At 39.9% G+C, this 20,894-nt stretch overlaps 1 protein-coding gene across 1 annotated transcript; it reads right to left on the reverse strand.

Annotated features, from left to right (window-relative positions):
• Nucleotides 1–616: 616 nt before the first annotated feature.
• On the reverse strand, nucleotides 617–12,468 carry LOC149780206 (glutamine synthetase-like). Its single transcript, XM_089936965.1, has 7 exons — nucleotides 12,312–12,468; nucleotides 7,858–8,031; nucleotides 3,796–3,957; nucleotides 3,360–3,506; nucleotides 2,906–3,033; nucleotides 2,371–2,570; nucleotides 617–1,831 (listed from the first exon to the last, which is right to left on the reverse strand). The coding sequence occupies exons 2-7, from the start codon at nucleotides 8,015–8,017 to the stop codon at nucleotides 1,543–1,545; spliced, it is 1,086 nt and encodes a 361-aa protein (XP_089793091.1). The 5' UTR covers nucleotides 8,018–8,031; nucleotides 12,312–12,468; the 3' UTR covers nucleotides 617–1,542.
• Between the last annotated feature and the right edge of the window lie 8,426 nt (nucleotides 12,469–20,894).

The raw sequence follows: 20,894 nt of genomic DNA on the forward strand, positions 1-20,894 counted from the left end.
CTCTTTTCTGGGGAAAATAAATATTAAAATAAAACTTATGGTAATGTATTAAAATATTAATATTAAATATTTTGCTGTTTTTTTTAAAATTAGCAACATTCTTGAAATGGAAAAAAAAATTACACTACAATTCTGGTATACTTTCATAGTCATCACACAAATTCTAATCATTCATAACTATCTTACTCAAATTCAGACATCCATTCACAACTATTGCACACTCAAATACTTGTCTCAATTCATAAACATTACAGAAATTCTGGAATCCGTTCATAACCATTTGTTTCTACCTTAAAATCACAAATGAAATATAGTTTTTAAGTGAAATGGTGATAAAGGCATTGCACTTTTAATGTCCAATGTTCTACCATACTTTGTGTACATGGATTTCTGAACTTGCTTATTAAAGATATAATGCGCAAAATATGTATAATAAAATGCCCAGAATTACTTAAACAAACTCAGGTCCCCATAAAAGGGAAAAAAAATTAAATAAATTTTTGTACAAGCTTAATGGGAATATGTACCCGTCTGTAAGAATAAATCCTGAAAAATTCTGCATCACAATAAAATTAATTATCCGTAATGTTTCAGGTGATAAAGGAAAAACACCGCATTACAGCATGACAATTATGTACCTTATTAAGAGTCAATAGTTTATTAGTCAATTATAGGAATGCTGACAGGAAAAAAAAGGTCATGTTGTAACACAAGTCAACTAAATAATTCACACATACATGTACACATTCCTCTCCAACGCTTTAGCACATGGCATTGCACATCACATAAGACTTCACCTATGTAATAGGTGAACACAATATCATTGGTACTACAAGTTTTTCTTGTTCATTTAGCATCTGTGATAAAACAAAGCTTGACATTCCGACTTGTATCCTACTAAAACCTTAATATCAGGAAATTAAAAACAAGTACAATACTACATTCAGACGTACCATTAGCTTGCAAAGTAAAATGACTAATACCTGGACTACAACAGAAAATTGTTCTTTATGCCTTTAATAATATTAAAGTTAATCAAGATTATGAGCAATTCCAGGTCTCTGTGTATCATCCATAATTTGTTCTATAACTCGTAAAATATGATGCATTCTACACATGCAATTTCATGTTGCTCAATCTTGAGACCAGTCCATGTGTAAATTGTTAGTCCCATTGAGCTTGTAGCGTTTATAGTCATAACATAAATTGGTTGATGCACAGATCACTTGCAAACAAAAACGGCTATAAAAAATAAATTTCACTTGCATGCCATTCATACATTTTTGTCTGCCAATACATTAACATCATCACACTCAACCTTGAACTTTTACATCACGAAATGTCACAATACAACCTGAATCTAAAACTGCCATTATATTTCTCAACTTCTCGTTCCCCAATAGATTCTTGTGACATTATAGATCAATACCTGAAGATGCTTCCAATACAAATTTAAGAGCAATGTGTCTATCTTATAATTGTATCCTTTTTCTAAACCCAGTTTCTGATTTGTTCATTTCACAACCTAATAAAGTCTTGAATTTATTCCTCTAAGATTGTAGTTAAAACAATAACTTCTGTCACTGAATATGGGTCACAGTTAGATGCCGGTCTTCTGTCTTCAAGGTAGCCCATTCCATCTTCGGCTACCTGACGAGGGATTCGAATACTAGCACCTCTGTTGGCAACACCTGCTGAGAAATCTTCAATGCTCGACGTCTCGTGATGTCCAGTCAGACGTCGCTTGTTATCTTCACCTCCCTTTGGATCATAGGCCTTGATATGTCTTGCATGCTGTTTGCTGAGTTTTTTGATGGCCTCCTCAATAGCTCTGTGAATACAAAAGTTAATGATTAGTTCTGAAACAATATTAAACAGGGCCTGAAATGTGAACTTCCTTCTAAAGGTGGCTGCTATGACAACTTCTGATTAACATATCTTGCTGAATATTATAACCAACGAAATGTGTACAAAGCAATATATTAGGTGAAAAATAAAATGTGTTTCTGGTCAGCCAACCACCCCCATTTTCTGTTCCCAACCCTTTGTCCATCTAATTGAGGTGGTATAGCCCAGTACTTGAAGCGTTTAGTACATTTCATATACTAATCATAATATATATGAAAATCCATACCTAACTGCCCTAATTTTAAAATCAGTGCAATAGGACAGACACCTTTGTTTGGGGCCTTAGTGCAGGAAAGGACCATTCATTTCTCTAAATTAGATATTTATATTTTCACTGACAGTGTTCCTATCCTCTCCAAGCAAAATTGGATTACTGTTGAAAAAATGTCATAGCTTCATTAAAAAATTCCATTATTAACTAATTAATTATTCCATTATTTAAATGATTTTTAAAAATCTCACTTGATGCCTCCTGGTTCCCTCATATCCTGAGTACTATAGTTGGTGTGGGCACCTGCACCGTTCCAGTCACCTGTCATGGGCTTGGGGTCATAGGTCACAACAATACCAAAATCTTCCGCCACTCTATCCAGGATGTATCTTGCAACCCATAATTGGTCTCCCATGTCGATACCTTCACAGGGACCTACTTGAAATTCCCACTGTAATAATAAATGCAAACTTTGTGAAATTTTTTAATGCAGGAAGTATGAAATAATGGATCACACGAAAGGATAGGTAGAAAACAAAGAAAACTAAATGAATTATGGGATGGGTAGAGAGAAAGAAAGTTTGATGTATAAATAGATGACAAAAATATTAGTCCCATGTTTCTTAGTAAGTCAGAATGCCAAATGAATTATTGACCAAGCAGTCTTGCTACTTAATGTTCCAAATCTAAATATTATTAAAACAGCATCTTTTATAACAATTAAACTGATACTGGAAGTAATGTGTAAATGAACTTGTTAAATAATAAATCAGAATCACTTCTTACCTGTGCTGGCATAACTTCAGCATTGCACCCTGCAATTTTGATACCCGCATACAAGCACGCTCTGTAGTGCGCTTCTACAACATCTCTACCGAATACTTTTGTAGCACCAACACCACAATAATATGGCCCTGACAAAAAGAGAATGCAGGTAAATTAATTCATTAAGCACATAAACATGGACAATTTTCAGTGATATATTTATCATCGTACAACTATCCAATATTTGCTACAATACAATTGACAGTTATGTGAGCATTTGTAGCTTTAACAATTTCAGTCACTCTGCTATGATGTCTGCAGTGTTTCAATTTATAGTGATTTTACAAGTTGGTCATTTAGTCAGAAATTAACAAATTTGTCCCCATGATGTTGTACTTTAGCCTTTGGATGAGTTATACGGATGATACCACCAACAAATGCTACCACAGCAAAACAAACAAAAAATTGCTCATACCTTGTGGACCAGGAAATCCGTTCTTTGGCCAACCAAATGGATATTTTGTGCTGTCAAGCAATGTGTACTCCTGCTCGATTCCAAACCAAGGGTGTGCATCCTTAGCCATCTCCATTACTTTCTTACAACTCTGTCTTTTGTTGGTGTCTGCAATAAATAAAGATCTGGTCATTCATGTGGCATAGTCCAACTTGCTTAAAAGACCATTTAAAAACTTGTTACATTTTTTTAAAAAGTGGTTGCTTGCAAATACTGGTAATCATTTCTCAAGAACGTACATGAGAAGCAAACAAGTTGCAACAGTTATAACATTACAAAACTTAAAAGTTTCCAATGGCACAATGGTTTAGATCAAAAACATTTGCTTGTGAGGTTTCTTTTAGTGCATACGAGTGGATATCAAAATAAAAAGTTTGAACTAAAATGACAAAATTACCTGCTGGTGTTTTGTTGTATTTGTAAACTTCACAGAGAACTAGCTTGTTCTTGCCCCGACGGAAGGGATCTCTGAAAATGGCCACAGGGTGAAGATACATGTCAGAGTTTGATCCCTCCGCCTGGTATGTGCTAGACCCATCATAGTTCCAAACTGGACATTCTGAAATGAGAATGAGACGTTTTGACATCAAAATTTCTTAAAGGAAAAATATATTTATTGTTCATAGTCTTGCCCTCAAAATAAATTTCTTTGACCAAACCATAAACCACTAAAATAAGGACTTGCCATCAAACATGCCAAAATCACTAATGGACAGACAGACAGCTACTGTGTACCTAATCTAGAAAAACTATCTGCATTGGCACTGAGTATGTAACTGACATAAAATTATTTGTATGGCTGCAGCATAAATGATATTCTGTGAAATATTCTCGTTTTGGTATCTGATTATCCTTAAATCTGTATTTGCAAGTTATCATTGTTTAAACTTGTAAAATGCAATACTCGTTCACCTCCGGTAAAAATATACATTTTCCAATAAATATTCATTTTGGAGTACATGTATTGTCATCCAATTGATTAACTGTATCCCTTTACTAAGAACAAATTTTCTTCTCAGTTTATTCTCATACAAGTTGGCTATAGTATTTTCACACCCTTACATTTACCCAACAACCAATTTTAAAACTGAAAAGCATCAACGACATAAAATATGCAAAATAACTTGGTCATTTATTTCATCGATTTTTAATTTCTAACCTGATTGCCACCAAGCAGTCCTTAACACTGTCAAGTTAGCGGCAATTCACTGAAAACAGAAGCTCCCAATGAAAAGAAGACTGCTCACTGTCCATTTTTAGTTTCTAGAATAATCGATTTTATTAAAAACTGTTGTTGTTTGTAATCAGCATTTGCAATGTCAAGTTTTCATATTTCAAAAACAAATTAACAAGGAATAGGAGGAACTCTTTCTTGTATACATGTGTCCAACGAAATGTAAATCCAAAATTTATGTAATTATTAAGATTTTCAAAGAGAGTGAACTATTCATCTGTTGCTTGAAAAAATACACCAGCCCAAACAAATATGGCTACATGTTGCCAAAGAAACTCCTGTTTGATTAAAAACACAGTAAGTTGACAGAGTTGGGGACCCCTGACGACAATCGGTTAGAACTTGCAAATCAGTGTACGAAATTACTAAGTTTTGTGCATTTTTTTTATATATCTATGATGCCTTCTGCTTTTTAAATCTGTAGGGTGGTACAAACAAATGGGATGGAGCGAGGATACTATAGTTAAAGTGTGTTATGAGTAGATAATGAGATGTTTACCATTCTTGTTACAAATACATTTGCATGGTAAATCCAAATAACAGAATTCTTAATTCAAGGTAACAAAGCATGCAAGAAAATTTATGCTTGCAATGTAAATCTGTTGTTGTTGTCGTTCTATGGTTTAACGCCATTTTTGCAGCACAAGATAGGCTATACACGACGGCCAGTATAACTGGTGGAGGAAGAACCCTGGAAAACCCACCGACCAACGAGAAGCTATTGGCAGGCTTTCCCAGCAATGTATATCTGAGCAACATCATTCTTTCATAACTTAAGAGAATAAGCATTCACTAAAAGTATTCATTCACTAAAAGCATTATTAGAAATGCAGAGAGAGATCTGATCCTGGATCATTTGCACAACAGGTCCACACATTTCCACTTGACAAAAAAGATATACATTAGAAGTTAACATTTTTTTTTTACATACGTTATGGCTGTCTATTCAAAACCAATTCTGTCCAGTTAAATTAAAATTATCAATCTATTTTCTCTTGAGAAAACCACTAATTCACAGACTAACCTCAATTGTTTGCACAGCATTATTACCCAACTGAGACAAATTTAGTACATCGCCACCAGACTAAATAGACGCTATGAAACAATTTCTTTTTTTATGATGTTTTGAAATCCGATTAACATGTACATGTACATAAGGGTACATGTTATGTCTAGCGGTGTTGGTATCATTTGGAATAGTTTGGACTTGTCCCTAATGCATTGGCCCGTCACTATGCGGATATACTTTTCAATAGATAGATCCTGAATGACATCGGCTGCTGTATTTGTAGTATGCTGGCAGCTTTACCGTTGACTTTAAATGGAGTTTTAAAGTTGAAATAAATTCATTACATCTTGAGATACTATTAAATAACATACATACATACATACAAGCTATAATAATTTATAAGATGATTTAGGCTCACTGTTTTGCCTCAGTGAGCCTTGTTCAAAATTGGTCGGATATAGGAAATACTGCATGGTTACCCGTCGTCCAGGTGATATGGGCAGAACATCGTCTGCTAGTGACCTTATCGAAAAGCAGCTATTGTACGAAAACATCGGCCGTGCGAATACAAACTTCCTTTAAATGGGGGGAGGAGCAATGACGAACATATTTCTATGAAAACAAGTCCAGATCCCGAAGAGCACTTTCTTCTTCTAAGAAGACTGACGCCCGTCACGTCGAGGGAGAAGGAAAAAAAAGGCCGAGAACCACATGTCCACAGGAGACCGGACGTGTTGAAAGATGTAGTCGAACGGAAAGGATTTACGACATCACTTTCATTTTTTAAATTAATTTTACATTTCAAGTCTGTAAATACGTTACGCAGAGGAGTAAATTCCAATCGTGTCTGCATTTATGCCAATATAGCATGAACATTTGTTGACATGTCAATGAATTTAATATGTGGTGGGTGAATAATTTATATACTCGACCAAACCAATGATTCTTAAATTCTCAGGGAAGAACATTCGTCCCAACTGTAATCGAGTATTACTATATTGGCTGCTTTCATCGATTTGTTTTATTTTCCTGCAAAAAGTCACGTGCTTCATCTGTGAGCAGCGTGTTACAGAAGGGTCGCCTTTAATCGTTGAAATACAAGACATCTCGACATATATTATCATCGATTTTGGAGCGTTAAACTGCAATTCCTCACATAACAAAGGTTTCTTTCTTTTTTTTTAAAACATCCCCTCTTATCGTCCACATTGACGAGTTTTGAATTATGCTGCCCTCTCAACCCAGACAATTCCAGACATTACCGGTACTGATTTAAAGATCACGCAAGTCGTGCATGATTTCTCACATTCACTAGAATGCATCTAAATCCAGTCACGCGTTCAACCGATGTATTAGCCTACACCGCTGGTACGTACTTGTTTACCTACATGTACAGGCAAGGTAACCCATATAACTCATGAAACCGGATTAATAATAGGTCAACACGTCTCTATAATCTGAACATATTTTTATACTGTTATCAGTTGTTGGCTTAAGACCCCATATTGCGTCCCAACACTCAAAATAGTGTCAGAGATATCATAGGCATTACATACTGTGTACCAAATCTTAAATAATGTCCGAGATATCTGCTTCACTAATTTACATACTTCATATTGTGCCCTAGCCCTCGAAACTGTGACAAAGTTATCCCTGTCATTACATGTTTCACAGATGGCCCCAACCCTCAAAACTGTCACAAAGTCACCCTTGTCATTTGCACCTTAAATATAGACCATATATGAAAAAATATCGACTTCAACAAAACGTAAAACAAAAGAAACTTTAAAAATTATATTTTTCTTTCTGTCCACTTTTCTGGAGACCTACGATTTTTATTGCGTTACCCCACCCACCCACCGTCCGATGGTGGTCGTAACCCAAACATTATATAATGTACCGTTCGTGTCCTTAAAAGAATACATGCATGGGTTTCGAGAACAAACATTTGAAAATGTCAGTCTTTTTGCAATCTGTTCACATTTAACACTGGACCTCCAAAAAGTTGACGTCATACCTCTCTTGCAAATAGTCAACATATGGTACATTTACACCACAAATTCTCTTGTACTTTGGGGGTGATCGTTTAGATTGCAGGAGAATTTACCTGAACTATCCTTATGTAGAAATCTTTCTTGTGTTAGATCTCGCAGGCACCTGAATTGTTTCTTAAAATACTACAACTATTCAGCAAATTTACAAATCATTAGACTGACCTGTTGGATCTTTTGGCTCAGAATCCAATGTTCTGCATTTGCTTCTGATGCCTTGACCGGTACCATCAATCCAGATGTATTCACACTGGACCTGGTCATCAGGCTGGGGGAGTTCCAGATAGTGCTTCAGTACATTTTTGTCTGTTAATACGGAATCCATTTCTGGTATTTATCCTAAATAAAATGAAAAATACGTTTAAATGCTGGTTTTCTCAGTACCCAAGATTTTGATCAAGATGTCTAATAGTAAACTACACTACTCCCATCTTAAATTTTTGTCTAACAGAATTAGTCACAACATACGGAAAACTGGCAATCGTTTAAATAACCGTTTAGATCCAGAGATGAGTGTCGTTTAATCACTCTTCATTAAGTGACCGGGGAAAAAAAAGGTATTCTAATAAGATCAAGTCAATACCATTACACAATATGTATTATTACCAATTGGTAAAATATTCTAAACTCGTCCCGAATAGTTTTTACGGTTAGGTTATTGATGACATCAGTTTGGTGGATAGGATAGCATCGTTTTCTGTTTTTTTGTTGGTGTGTTGTTTTTTTATTTTTTAATTGGGGGGAGGGGCAAGATAGCGTTGCTCTTTTTTAAAGCTACGAACTGCTTATGATTAATATGTTCTCATGAACCAGTCCCCGAACCCAGCCTAAACCATGAACCAGTCCCCGAACCCCACCTAAACCATGAACCAGTCCCCGAACCCCACCTAAACATTTGACATTGTGTGTGTAAACAGTTTGTACAAGTGAATGAATATAGACACCATCCTATCCTCAAGTTTGGCGGGATTTGTATTACCTGCTGTCGTCAAGGTCTATGAGAAAAAAAATGGTTGTTATGGTTATTGTGGGTTCGAAATCCCCACCGTTGGATTCTGATACAAGTAAATCTTTCTGAACCAACCCGTTAATCCACTCGACCTTTGGCAACCTTGCACACATCTCATTTTTTAAATTTTTGATATATCGGGAAGGGCGCAAAAAATAAAAGTAAACAAATTATTTTTTTAAACATCTGGAGACAAAGTCCTATGACGTACAAATGATAGATAGATAGAGATTCATATTTGTAAAAAAAAAAACAAAAAAAAAACACTTGTGACCATAACGAGTGACGTCAGCAGAATTCAGGAAACAAGATACGTGATATTTTAGAGTTTACAAATACGAGCTATATACGTAGTCATTTTACACCAACAGGTATACACGCGGAAGTGATTTCATACAACGCCTTCTTGGTTTGTCAAAATAAAGACGCACCTAACTTTGGGGGCGGTTTTAACTGTTTTAAATGACGCAAGACTTTTCCAAATGTTTTCTTTCGCCTGGCCTGTCTTTGATATTTAATCCACGTTTTTCATATATTTCAGATTTCAGATAAGTGATTTTATATGTACGAGAGTCACGGTATATAATCAAAAATATTCTTGATTTCACAAAACTATGTTTTCCCATGCAAAGCAAAGTAAAACATTTTCTTTTTCTCTTCCTGTTAAACTGAAAGAAAAAATTCTCTTATGCATGTTTATAGATAACAGATATAGGCACGAAAAGAACCGTCAGTTAAAAGCTGAAATGGTAAGAAAGAATTGTCACTGACGAATTCAGTTGTACTCTTGTTGAATTTCCAAGGACTTTATGAGAGGCGGAAGTGGTCCCATTCCTCCAAAGGTATTCATTTTTCGGAGTCTGTCCTAAAAGGTCCCTATTGACCTAAAAGGGCCCAAATGATTGTTGTTATTGTGGGCTTAATGCAAACTTTCAGCACAAGACTGGCTATACATGACGACCAGTATAACTGATAGCGAAAGAACTACTAGCATGCTTTCTTACATATCCCACACAGGTCGCGCTCAAGACCAAAAACCCAAACGGACAGAGATGAGATGTCTGTGATCGGTAAAGGCGGGTTGTTTAGTTCCAATCTAAAATTAGATCTCACTGTCCTGCGTTCGAGCGTTACTCCTTCCTTGGGGTGATGATGCCTTCCACACATGCGTCAGCATTTTAAAAAAGGCAAACAACCGAAGGACATACAAGTGTTCTGTTCTGACAGGGATTAATACAAAAAAATTAGTATTCTGCAGGATTTAGTGTTATGGGTCAAGAGAGGATGGATTTTACTTAACATAGGCAGGTCAGTGGAATAAATGTATGAATTGCTAGCGAGAGGCCAACAGTCTAACTTGAAATGTGCATGAAAACTTAATGCCAAATAGTGCCAAAAATCGTTGGTCTCCGCTACCGGTAATGTCAAAAAAAAAGGTGGATAACTACTTGTTGGTCTAAATTTGGACCAACTACAGATCCAAAGTCTTCTCATGAAAGCCCCATGAAATGTTACCGTCATTCTGGAGAACTAGCAACAACGAACTTTTCAAAATGGCCACTGTGGTAGTTATATTGGATTTCAGATCCGAACAATTTTCATTGTTGTTATTGTGGGCTTAACCAACTAGAAATCGTAAGAAGTTTTAAAAAAAAAAATAAAAAAAAAAAAACGATGATACGACCATTCATTTAGAAGTAAACGAAAAGACAAGATTTTCATGATGGTCGCTGTAACTGCCATCTTGGAATCAGATCGGAAGTTCGGAACCTATTTATTGAGGCCAATCCTGACATCGCAAGTCCTTCGGTGAAAATTCGTACTGATAACGACTTTCCATGCTGGAGAAATAGCAACAAGTTTTTAAATATGGCCGCAAGGCGGTCAAATTGGACACCGAGTCGCACCAATTTCATTTGGGTCCTTATATACCATGGCAATGGACCAAGTAGTTAGGATGTGTAGTAACAACTTGTTCTGCTTACGGACAGACGAACGCAGAACAGTCCGTCCCATAAGCTCTATTTTTTATATTTTTTTTTAAATGTGGTCTAGATATAGCTGCCTCTAAATATCGGTGTCTTAAGTGTGTTCCGGAAAGATTTGCATGCAGCAAAGTTGCATTTTTTTTTTTTAATGAACAGGTGACATTAAACCCACATATGATATCGTCCATCAGAATCAACAGAGATTGGGGGAGGGGGCGGGATTTATCAAACTTGTCTACGACCAGTAGAGCTAAAAACAGCACCGGCATGTACACATTCCGTACTGTCGGGGATACGGATTTCCAACGCAGCAAGATATCAATAATGGAAATGTTTAACTGATGTAAATCTTAAACAAGATAGCCAGTACAATTTTCTTTTAGAACGTGACAAGAGATGCCATGATCAATTTGTTTCCTTCATCAAAGTTATGAACAACTGACCACAACAGGTCAGCTAGCATCTGTTGTTTATTTACTGTGAGGTAGAATGTCACTGACCGGTCAGAAGTGATCACGGTGAGATCTGTATAATGAAAAAGTTTTCCACAATCTATCGATTATGTGGGCGTGACGACCGGCTGGCTCTCATGTTTAGCGAGCAGTCGTCAGTGATTACATGTCAGATGGCGTTGTATGACGCAACAACGTACACGTTGCATTTTTATTTTCTCTCTCATATTTTGTTTTCCGTCTGTCTTTTCTCCCCTCGGGTGAAGGTTCTGGTCCATCTTGAGAAATTTTCTTCTATTAAAATAATCGATAAAATACTGCATTTTTTCCATGAAAGAGCAAAAGTATTTTTTTAATTTCAGCCTCAGCTTCAGTCACACCGACCCACCTCCGAAACGTGTGAATGGTCGATCCCTTACTAACATGTATATACTGCGTGTTCAGGCGTCCAACACGGTTGCAATAAAACATTTTCAAACATCACGAAGTGCGTCAAAACTAATTTCAGTACTAACAACAACTACAACCGAATTTGCAGATCATAATTCAAGCTGAAATATTTTATTATGTACTTTAATCAATAACAAAGTTAGGCTAATGTTGATCTTCATTGTATGCACGGCCGGATCGAACGGGGGGGGGGGGGGCGGGGGCGCACGCTCCGGTAGCCCAGTCATCCGCGCCCCGGATGCCGTGTACAAGCATACCCTAATATAGCTATAATTATTATACACAAATAAAGGTCAGCTTGAGGACTGCTTTCGTCGTGTTTGTTGATCTACCAGCATCCTCCCTTCGTCTTAAGAGCCCCGACTCCGCCAAAGCATTAATCCGGCACCGAATGTATGGATTATCTTGTAGTCGCGGAATATGTGAATTGTGGAAACAAAGAAGGTTTATGGCATGTACAAAAATCGTCACAACAATGTTTAAAAATCCAGATAATTTTCTGCCGAGGTCATTCCAAGGACTAGCATCTACAAGCTAATGTATTGTGTGGTCATCGATCAGTAATGAAACTGAAATCAAATAGCAAAGGAAATGTAATTAACAATGAAAATCAAATCAAATAACAAAAGGGGAAAAAAACTGAACTTTTGCACCAAATTACGCTATAAATTAAACTGAAACTTTCAGGTCAAAGAAAAAGAAAAAAACGATACAACTTACGGTTATGATGATGATCTATCCTTCTGCAATAATGAAAAAACGACTATTGTTTTTTGTTCTTTTAACTTGATGAAGAACGAATATGATATTGATGCGAACTCACTTTCACAGCGTACTACAGGCGAGTCAGCTGATTACAGAACAGCGCCGAGTGCGAGATGTGCTTATATACTCTAGTTCGTGTGACTATCACGTGAAACCCGTAACCTGGTTAGTGATAAGCAGGATAAGACCGAATGTACTTAGTCCGTGTACGAAAATTTCTGCACTGGTAATTCTCATTATACACACGGATGTATTATTATTCCAAGCTAGTAAGTTCCCTGTTCTGTGTGACTAGAAAACAATTTGCCTGGCTCGGATTTAATTGAATGGGGTTGGCGGTATTTTCCTTTACTAAATACGGGAGTGTTTCTATTCATATCGATTTATATTTACGGGCTAGGTATTTTTTGTGTGTGATTGGTTCGTGCTTTTTTGTATGATGCAATCTTTCCGATTTCACATGAAAGAGGCCCAGGAGGGGTTTCATGATCGATTCAATGTAATCTTTATAAAAACATTTTTTAAGCCACTAAATGTTTTTATTTAGATTTAACGACACAAGCTTGTAAGAAAAAAGCAACTGAAATTGTTTTATTGGACAATAAGCATTTTAGTCCCTAGGGTCACATAAAAAACAACGCTCGTGGTTAGCAATTATTAACATAAGTCTTAAAGGAAAGTAAAACCAAATGTTACATGTGTATCAAAATCGTGTATGTGAAGAGATTGAGCAGTGTGTGTGTGTGTGACTGTGTGTGTGTGTGACTGTGTGTGTGTGTGTGTTCTTTTTTATGTAGATTATATTTGTTTTCTGTAGACTCTGATAACTTGAAATATTTGTAAGGTGGCCCTGGCAGTGTGTTCCCCGACCTAGTGGTCAGTCGACCTTTCACGTGGAGGAAAGAAACAAAATTGCTGAGGTCGGTCAGAAACTAGAACGTTCACTACGGGCGGTGTACGTTTCATTAAGTTTTCACGCCATCCACTTAAAAATTTGATATGTATGTATGTATATGGTGATGGCAAAATCCCATCAATATAATCGCGTAAGTTATGTATACCCCAAAAAGTGTACATAAGAACGATAAAGAAAAGAAAAAATGGAGTCAAATCCTCAACTACAGTCCAATTAATTTAACCGCATCTTCATTAAAACATCCAACACTTCCTCAGCGGCAACACCATCAGTGAACGCATCCCAGGACAAAATGATTTTCTCTCCGTATGTGACATACTGGAAGTACACATCGGACATATATTCTACATACACAAGCCCGCAGAGTGAGAGGAATAGAAATGTATATGAAATTATTTATGGTAAGTGGGAGAGGGACTGAGGGCGAAGTTTCGTAAACATTGTAGGGGTTCCCGCAGAATTATTTTCGAGGTGAGGTGGGTAGCAAACATGTAACCGTCGGCTCTTAAGTTTTACGAATGTAGACCAAAACATCTTCAGAGGTGGAAGCTGGAGGGATGTGCATCTCCTCCCCATTGTCCCTATATGCGGGCGCCCATGAAACGCGGTTACTTTAATTGTATGATTTTAAAAGACCAAGACTAATAAACATGACACATTCAGCGAAGGATCCAGATCCCAGTGTTTTTAGTACCCAGTATCCGTAATAAGAATGTATTATCTTTACACACACACACACATACATCCACACACACACACACACACACACACTAAATTAACTTAATTATGGAGCCATGTGAATCAGATTTAAAGGAGACATTTGGAGTTGTTGGTAGAAAAACAAATTGGTCAAAACACATTCAAAAATAAACCTACTGATTCCGTGAGGAATGGTGGTGGTGGGGGAACAATAACAAAACGTGAAACACTTTAAGCCAGCACTCTGAATTTGCCCCTGGTTAGTTTGTTTTCCTGTAAGTACTGACATATAATGTGGGACTATTCACGTCTGACGTAATATGGCAGAGATAACACAATCAGAAAACAAGTCGTTCTATGTGGTGCAGAAACATGGGAGACGGTAAAAACTGTACATATTAATATTATCACGTGCCGTTTCCTAAATAACTTGTTCTTGTTGCTGACATTTTTCAGCACATGATATACTGACTATACATGGTGGTCAGTATGTTTGGTGAAGGAAGAAGCCATTTAGAGCCACCGACCCACAGGAAGCCGCAGGCAGGCTTTCTCCACATACCCAAACTGGCCGAGCCAGAGACTCGAACCAGCACGGATAGAAGTGAGATGTCATTAATCTGTAATGGAGTGCGCCAAAGACCACTCGGACACTCGAGGCCGCAGTAACATGATGTAATAATAATACAGGGCAGTAGATGAATGCATCAGTCGTAAACAAAGGTATAGGATACAGGCACATTCATAAAACATGCAACAGCCTAAAACATGTTTCACATAAGGTGTGTGCAACAAACTCGATGAAAGTGGTCTGCAGCGAGTAAATATCATATCACCATCAATCAACCTGCACTCGTGTAATGTGTGCTTATTTCTGTTTATAGCTGGTGTCATTGAAAACTCCGTGAATTACCCTCCGTCTGTCTGTATATCCGTCTTTATGTGCGCTGCCATTTCTCCTTCTAAACAGTAGGACAGAATTTCACATGATTTCGTGCACAGGTTGTCGAAATATTTCAAATGCCAACATTAAAACTAGATCCAACATCGTTAAAAACGTCTTCTAAAAAAAAGACCAGTATTGTAAGGATAGTGCAATTTCTTAACTATAAAATTTTCTCTAGGAAACATGTATTGACTATTTCTAAACAGGTAATGGTTATTTCTATCAAATCTGGCTCCGTTCCGTAGTGTTTATCCGTGTCTTGGGACGATGCATCTTCACGATCAGCGGTTAAAAGTTTATCAGTGAAGTAGGACTTGTCGAAACAGAATGCAAATTGTACAGACTTAATGTTATAACCATCCTGGTTATCAGGTTTCTCGAACCATTAATCTCCGTATTGTTGTATTATTAAACTAAAATCGAGATACATGATAAAATTAGATGGACACCCCCCACCTCCACAAAAATCAGGAAGTCTAAATTTGGGATACACCTAATGAATGAAACCTTTGCTAGGATGAAATTAACAATGACGTTCTCCCAAATAAGAAATAATAAAAAAAAGTACACAACTTGGAAAAAGCAAATTAAACCAGAACTTGATTCATGTATATAAAGTAATGGAGTGATGTAATTGAGAAATGAGGGATGTGTGTGTTTGTGTGTGAGGCAGAGGCGAAATTAGGAATAACTAAATTTAAACAAAAATATCCTCTCTCTCTCTCTCTCTCTCAGATATGATATACCTATCTACTTTATTAGCAAGTTTTCTCCAAGTATCTGGGCTCAGAGATACACACATGCATTCACAGGTACGCATGTATCTACATACTTTAATGCATACAACTAGAATACATACATGTGTACGCACATATCAACAACGACGGTCCTTTTCTAAATAAATACACGAGTTCAAGATTTGAAACTTGACCAATTTTTTAAAGTCACTGCACGTTGAATTACACAGCATTCTGCTTTTAGAAATGAAAATATGTTGGCTCCAATATTGGTGACGGGTAAGGATAAGTTAAGAAGGAGTTAATTTTAATCCATTTTATGCAAGAGAAACGAAGCAGAATATGTTACTGAAGTTCTCGGTGCTTTGGTCACACTATAAAAATTGAAGGTCATCTTTTTGTGGAAACATTTTTTTTTTTTTGTTCCCAGCCCCGACTTCAGGATTTGTAAGGGACCCCCTGATTGAATTTATCAGAATGTCCAATGCTTTCATTTTCTTACTATCAAAAATCACTAGATGCAACGCCGCTGCCCTCAGCTTCACTCCACCTAAATATGTAGAGAAGGTGGAATGAAAATAGTACGATTACCGCCAGGTACCAGAGACCCACAGGTGCCAGAGGACAAGTCCATTTTGATTTCAATCAGGTTTAGCTTGTGTTCAAAGTCTACGTAAAGATATGTATGTCCTGGGTGCTGATACCGGTAATAGTTCCATTATATCTTAATATTACTACGCTGACACCCCTGCATATCTTAGCTAACACTACTGACCTGGTCTGATGGGGTTATGTAGCATCTATGATGATGATGGTGGGAGTGGGAGACAAGCGCCCTAATCCTCCAAAATGCCCCATACGGCCTGCGTCTCCTACTGCCTCTGTCAACTAAAATCCAGCTCCTGGCCTTCGCGAGTGGCTTAGATTTGAAGCCCGGCAGACCATGTTTTCTACTAACAGGAGAAGGGGTGAAGGCGGCCCACTGGCGCCTTAAAACCAGTTGCTTCGGGTAGATGGGACTCGTAAACCTTGGATGGTAGCTCATCTAGGAGAAGGAAAACTCCGATTCCAAACCTCTGCTGCCTTGTGGCTATACCCACTCATGGGAAAGGCTAAGGTAGTAAACCCCGACAGAAAATCCGGAGATGGAGTCCCTAAGGCGGTATGACATTGACTTCAACGTCATTCCGGCAACTCCTGCGACGCCGTTGGTGCCAAGCTGTATCGGCATTCGTCGTTCCCTTGGGCACACCAGCTGCGTGGAGAGGGGGGATCTGCTGCATGGGCAACAGCTGATTCTCCATACCACCCTGCCCAGGCTTCATAGCTCCACTGGAGAGGACACTCCAGCGTCGTCGTACGGCGTCGGCACAACACGAGAAGTAGCAGTTTACCGGTTCTAAGTCAAAGCTCGATTGGCGTAGAGCTTGGCGCCAGGGGTTACTTCTGATGGTGGGAGAGATCATCAGGTCTCACTGGACAGCTACCGCCCGCCTCAAGCTGGGCAGCCCCCAGTCAGTAAGGTGCTGCCCGCCATGGCCTGCCTGCTTCACTGGGTGCGTGGAGCTTAGAGAACCATCTCGACAAGTGGGCCACAAAACTCTGCACCAGGAAAGACTAAAAGAATAAATAAACAGACTCCAACTCTTCGTTTTGCAACCTGGAACATCAGGACCATGTGTCCTGGATTGACCACTGACCTACAGCAGATCGACGATGCACGGAAGACTGCCGTCATTGACAGAGAACTCTCCCGACTGAACATCGACATTGCCTGCCTCCAGGAGACCCGACTGGCTGACAGCGGCACCATCAGGGAAGCCAATTACACATTCTTTTGGCAGGGGAAGCTCTTGGATGAACCTAGGCAGCATGGTGTAGGCTTTGCCGTCAAGAACACGCTAATCGCCTTCATTGAACCTCCATCATCAGGTACTGAGAGAATCCTTGCCCTCCGGCTGTCAACATCCTTAGGCCCGGTCAACATCTTCAGTGTGTACGCCCCAACCCTCTACTCCACCTACGAGGAGAAAGACAAGTTTTATGAGGCTCTGGATCAGGCAATATCCAGTATCCCCAACAATGAAAGCCTTTACTTACTAGGAGACTTCAATGCTAGAGTGGGAGCTGACCATGAGGCCTGGTCCACCTGTCTCGGTTTTTACGGAAGGGGCAAGATCAACGAGAATGGTCAGCGACTGCTGGAGATGTGCTGCTCCCACAGCCTATGTGTGACAAACACTTTCTTCAAATGCAAAGAGATCCACCAGGTGTCGTGGAGACACCCACGTTCACGCCACTGGCACCAGCTAGACCTCGTCATCACCAGGCGTGCAGAACTGGCCAGTGTCCTCCTTACCCGCAGCTACCACAGTGCCGATTGTGACACGGACCATTCCCTGGTGGCCAGCAAGGTGCGAATATTACCCAAGAAGCTGCACCACGCCAAGAAGAAGGGTCACCCACGTATCAACACCTACTGTGCAAGCAACCCAGAGAAAACACAGCAGTTCATCAGCAAACTGAAGGAAGCCCTCACCAAAGTGACACCTGATGACACCATTGATTCCAAGTGGTCCCATATCCGTGACTCTGTGTACAAATCAGCCATCACAGCTTACGGGAAGAGGGAGCGAAAGAATGTCGACTGGTATGAGGCAAACTGGGAGGAGATGGAGCCCGTGACTGAGGCAAAGAGGAAAGCCCTTCTGGCATACAAGGCTGCACCTAGCCCCAGAACACTACAAGCCCTCAGGATTGCAAGGAATAACGCCCAGAAGACCGCCCGCCGCTGTGCCAACACCTACTGGCTGAACCTTTGCAACAGTATACAGACAGCTGCTGACACCGGGGATACAAGAGGAATGTATGAGGGTATCAAAAAAGCGACAGGCCCCCCCAGCTACAAGACCGCCCCCCTCAAGTCCAAGACGGGCGAAGTCATCACAGACCAGGGGAAACAACTGCAGCGATGGGTTGAGCACTATCTTGAGCTATATGCAACCCAAAACAATGTCACTGGAACTGCCCTGGACGCCATTCCAGACCTGCCTGTCATGGAGGAGCTAGACACACAGCCCACCCTGGAAGAGCTCGGAAAAGCCATCGATTGCCTTGCCTGTGGGAAGGCTCCTGGAAGCGACGGCATTCCGCCTGAAGTCCTCAAGAGCGGAAAACCAGCACTGCTCCAGCCCCTACACACACTCCTCTGCCTTTGCTGGGAACAGGGATACATCCCACAGGACATGCGTGATGCCAACATCGTCACTTTGTACAAAAACAAAGGAGACCGTAGCGACTGCAACAACTATCGGGGCATCTCCCTCCTCAGCATCGTCGGAAAGGCCTTCGCCCGTGTTGCCTTGGCACGCTTGCAGATCCTAGCCTCCCGCGTCTACCCAGAATCCCAGTGTGGATTTCGAGCCGGCAGGTCAACTGTAGACATGATCTTCTCACTACGTCAGCTGCAGGAGAAGTGTCGCGAGCAGCGGATGCCCCTCTACATTGCCTTCATAGACCTGACGAAGGCGTTTGACATGGTTAGTCGGAGTGGACTCTTCAGACTCCTGCAGAAGATCGGCTGCCCCCCACGTCTGCTTGCTGTCATTATGTCGTTCCACGAGAACATGCACAGCACAGTGTGCTTCAATGGCGCAACATCTGAAGCATTCCCAGTCGTTAGCGGAGTCAAACAAGGCTGTGTCCTTGCACCGACGCTCTTTGCCATCTTCTTCTCCATGCTTCTCCAGTACGCATTCAAGGACTGCAGCGAGGGAGTGTACATCCATACCAGGGCTGACGGCAAGCTGTTCAACATCGCCCGTCTCCGTGCTAAGACTAAAGTCACAGAGGTACTCATCCGTGAATTGCTCTTTGCCGACGATGCAGCCTTGACATCACACACGGAAGATGGACTCCAGCAGCTGGTATGCTGCCTCTCCCATGCATGTAAGGAATTTGGACTGACCATCAGTTTGAAGAAAACAAATGTCATGGCACAGGACACAGACTCCCCTCCCTCTGTCTCCATCGATGGGTACAATTTGGAAGTTGTCGAGAACTTCACATACCTCGGGTCTAACATCTCCAGCTCACTCTCCATTGATTCTGAGGTGGGCGGCAGGATTGCCAAGGCAGCAGCAGTGATGGCCAGACTTAACCAGAGGGTCTGGAACAACCCCAACCTCACAGAGAAGACCAAACTGCGTGTCTACCAAGCGTGCGTGCTCAGCTCACTTCTCTACAGCAGCGAAACATGGACCACCTATGCAAGACACGAGAGGAAACTCAACAGCTTCCACCTGAGATGTCTGCGGCGCATTCTGCACATCCAGTGGCAGGACAAAGTACCCAACACAGAGGTTCTAGAACGCGCCAACATGAACAGCATGTTCTCCATACTCAGCGAGAGGCGCCTTCGCTGGCTCGGCCATTTCAAGAGAATGGACCCAGGTCGCATTCCCAAGGACCTGTTATGTGGGGAGTTAGCAGAAGGTGCACGACCAACTGGACGACCACATCTGCGCTACAAAGATGTTTGCAAGAAGGATATGAAGACAGCAAACATCAATGTCAACGACTGGGAGAGCTGTGCAAACAACCGTTCCAGCTGGCGTCTAGCTGTCAGGCAGGGAGTTCAAAACGCAGAGGAAAAGAGAAGAATAAAGCAAGCTGAAAAGAGAGCTAAAAAGAAGGATAAGCAAAAGCGTACTTTGGAGCTATGCCATCGTCTCTCGTAGACGGACGGATGCCAAGATGAGCACAGTTTGAAAATTAACAATGCAGTTATTTATTAGTTATTGTCTAAATTACAAATGTGGTGAAAATAAACCAAAAACATCTTGATGAAATAATGACAAAGGTGCATTTTATAACAGTACCTCTATAAAATGTCATTTATGGCAAACATTTTGAACATGTTTTCACTAGTAGAACTAATATCAACCTTGTATTAAGCATAGAGGTTTGACTTTTCATGGGTAACATACATACATACATACATACTATGGACCGTCTGTTTCAAGAAACTGATGGTTCTGATAGGAAACACGGAGGGCCATGTGAGACAAGGGCGAGTCCATTAGTAGACCTTAATCATTCAATGTTATTGTCACATTAGTAGACCTTAATCATTCAATGTATTGTAACACTGGTAGACCTTAATCATTCAATGTATTGTAACACTGGTAGACCTTAATCATTCAATGTATTGTAACATTGGTAGACCTTAATCATTCAAT

This window comes from Sinohyriopsis cumingii, chromosome 16 (assembly GCF_028554795.1).
Source record: "Sinohyriopsis cumingii isolate HCF-2022 chromosome 16, ASM2855479v2, whole genome shotgun sequence".
Classification (NCBI taxonomy): domain Eukaryota; kingdom Metazoa; phylum Mollusca; class Bivalvia; order Unionida; family Unionidae; genus Sinohyriopsis; species Sinohyriopsis cumingii.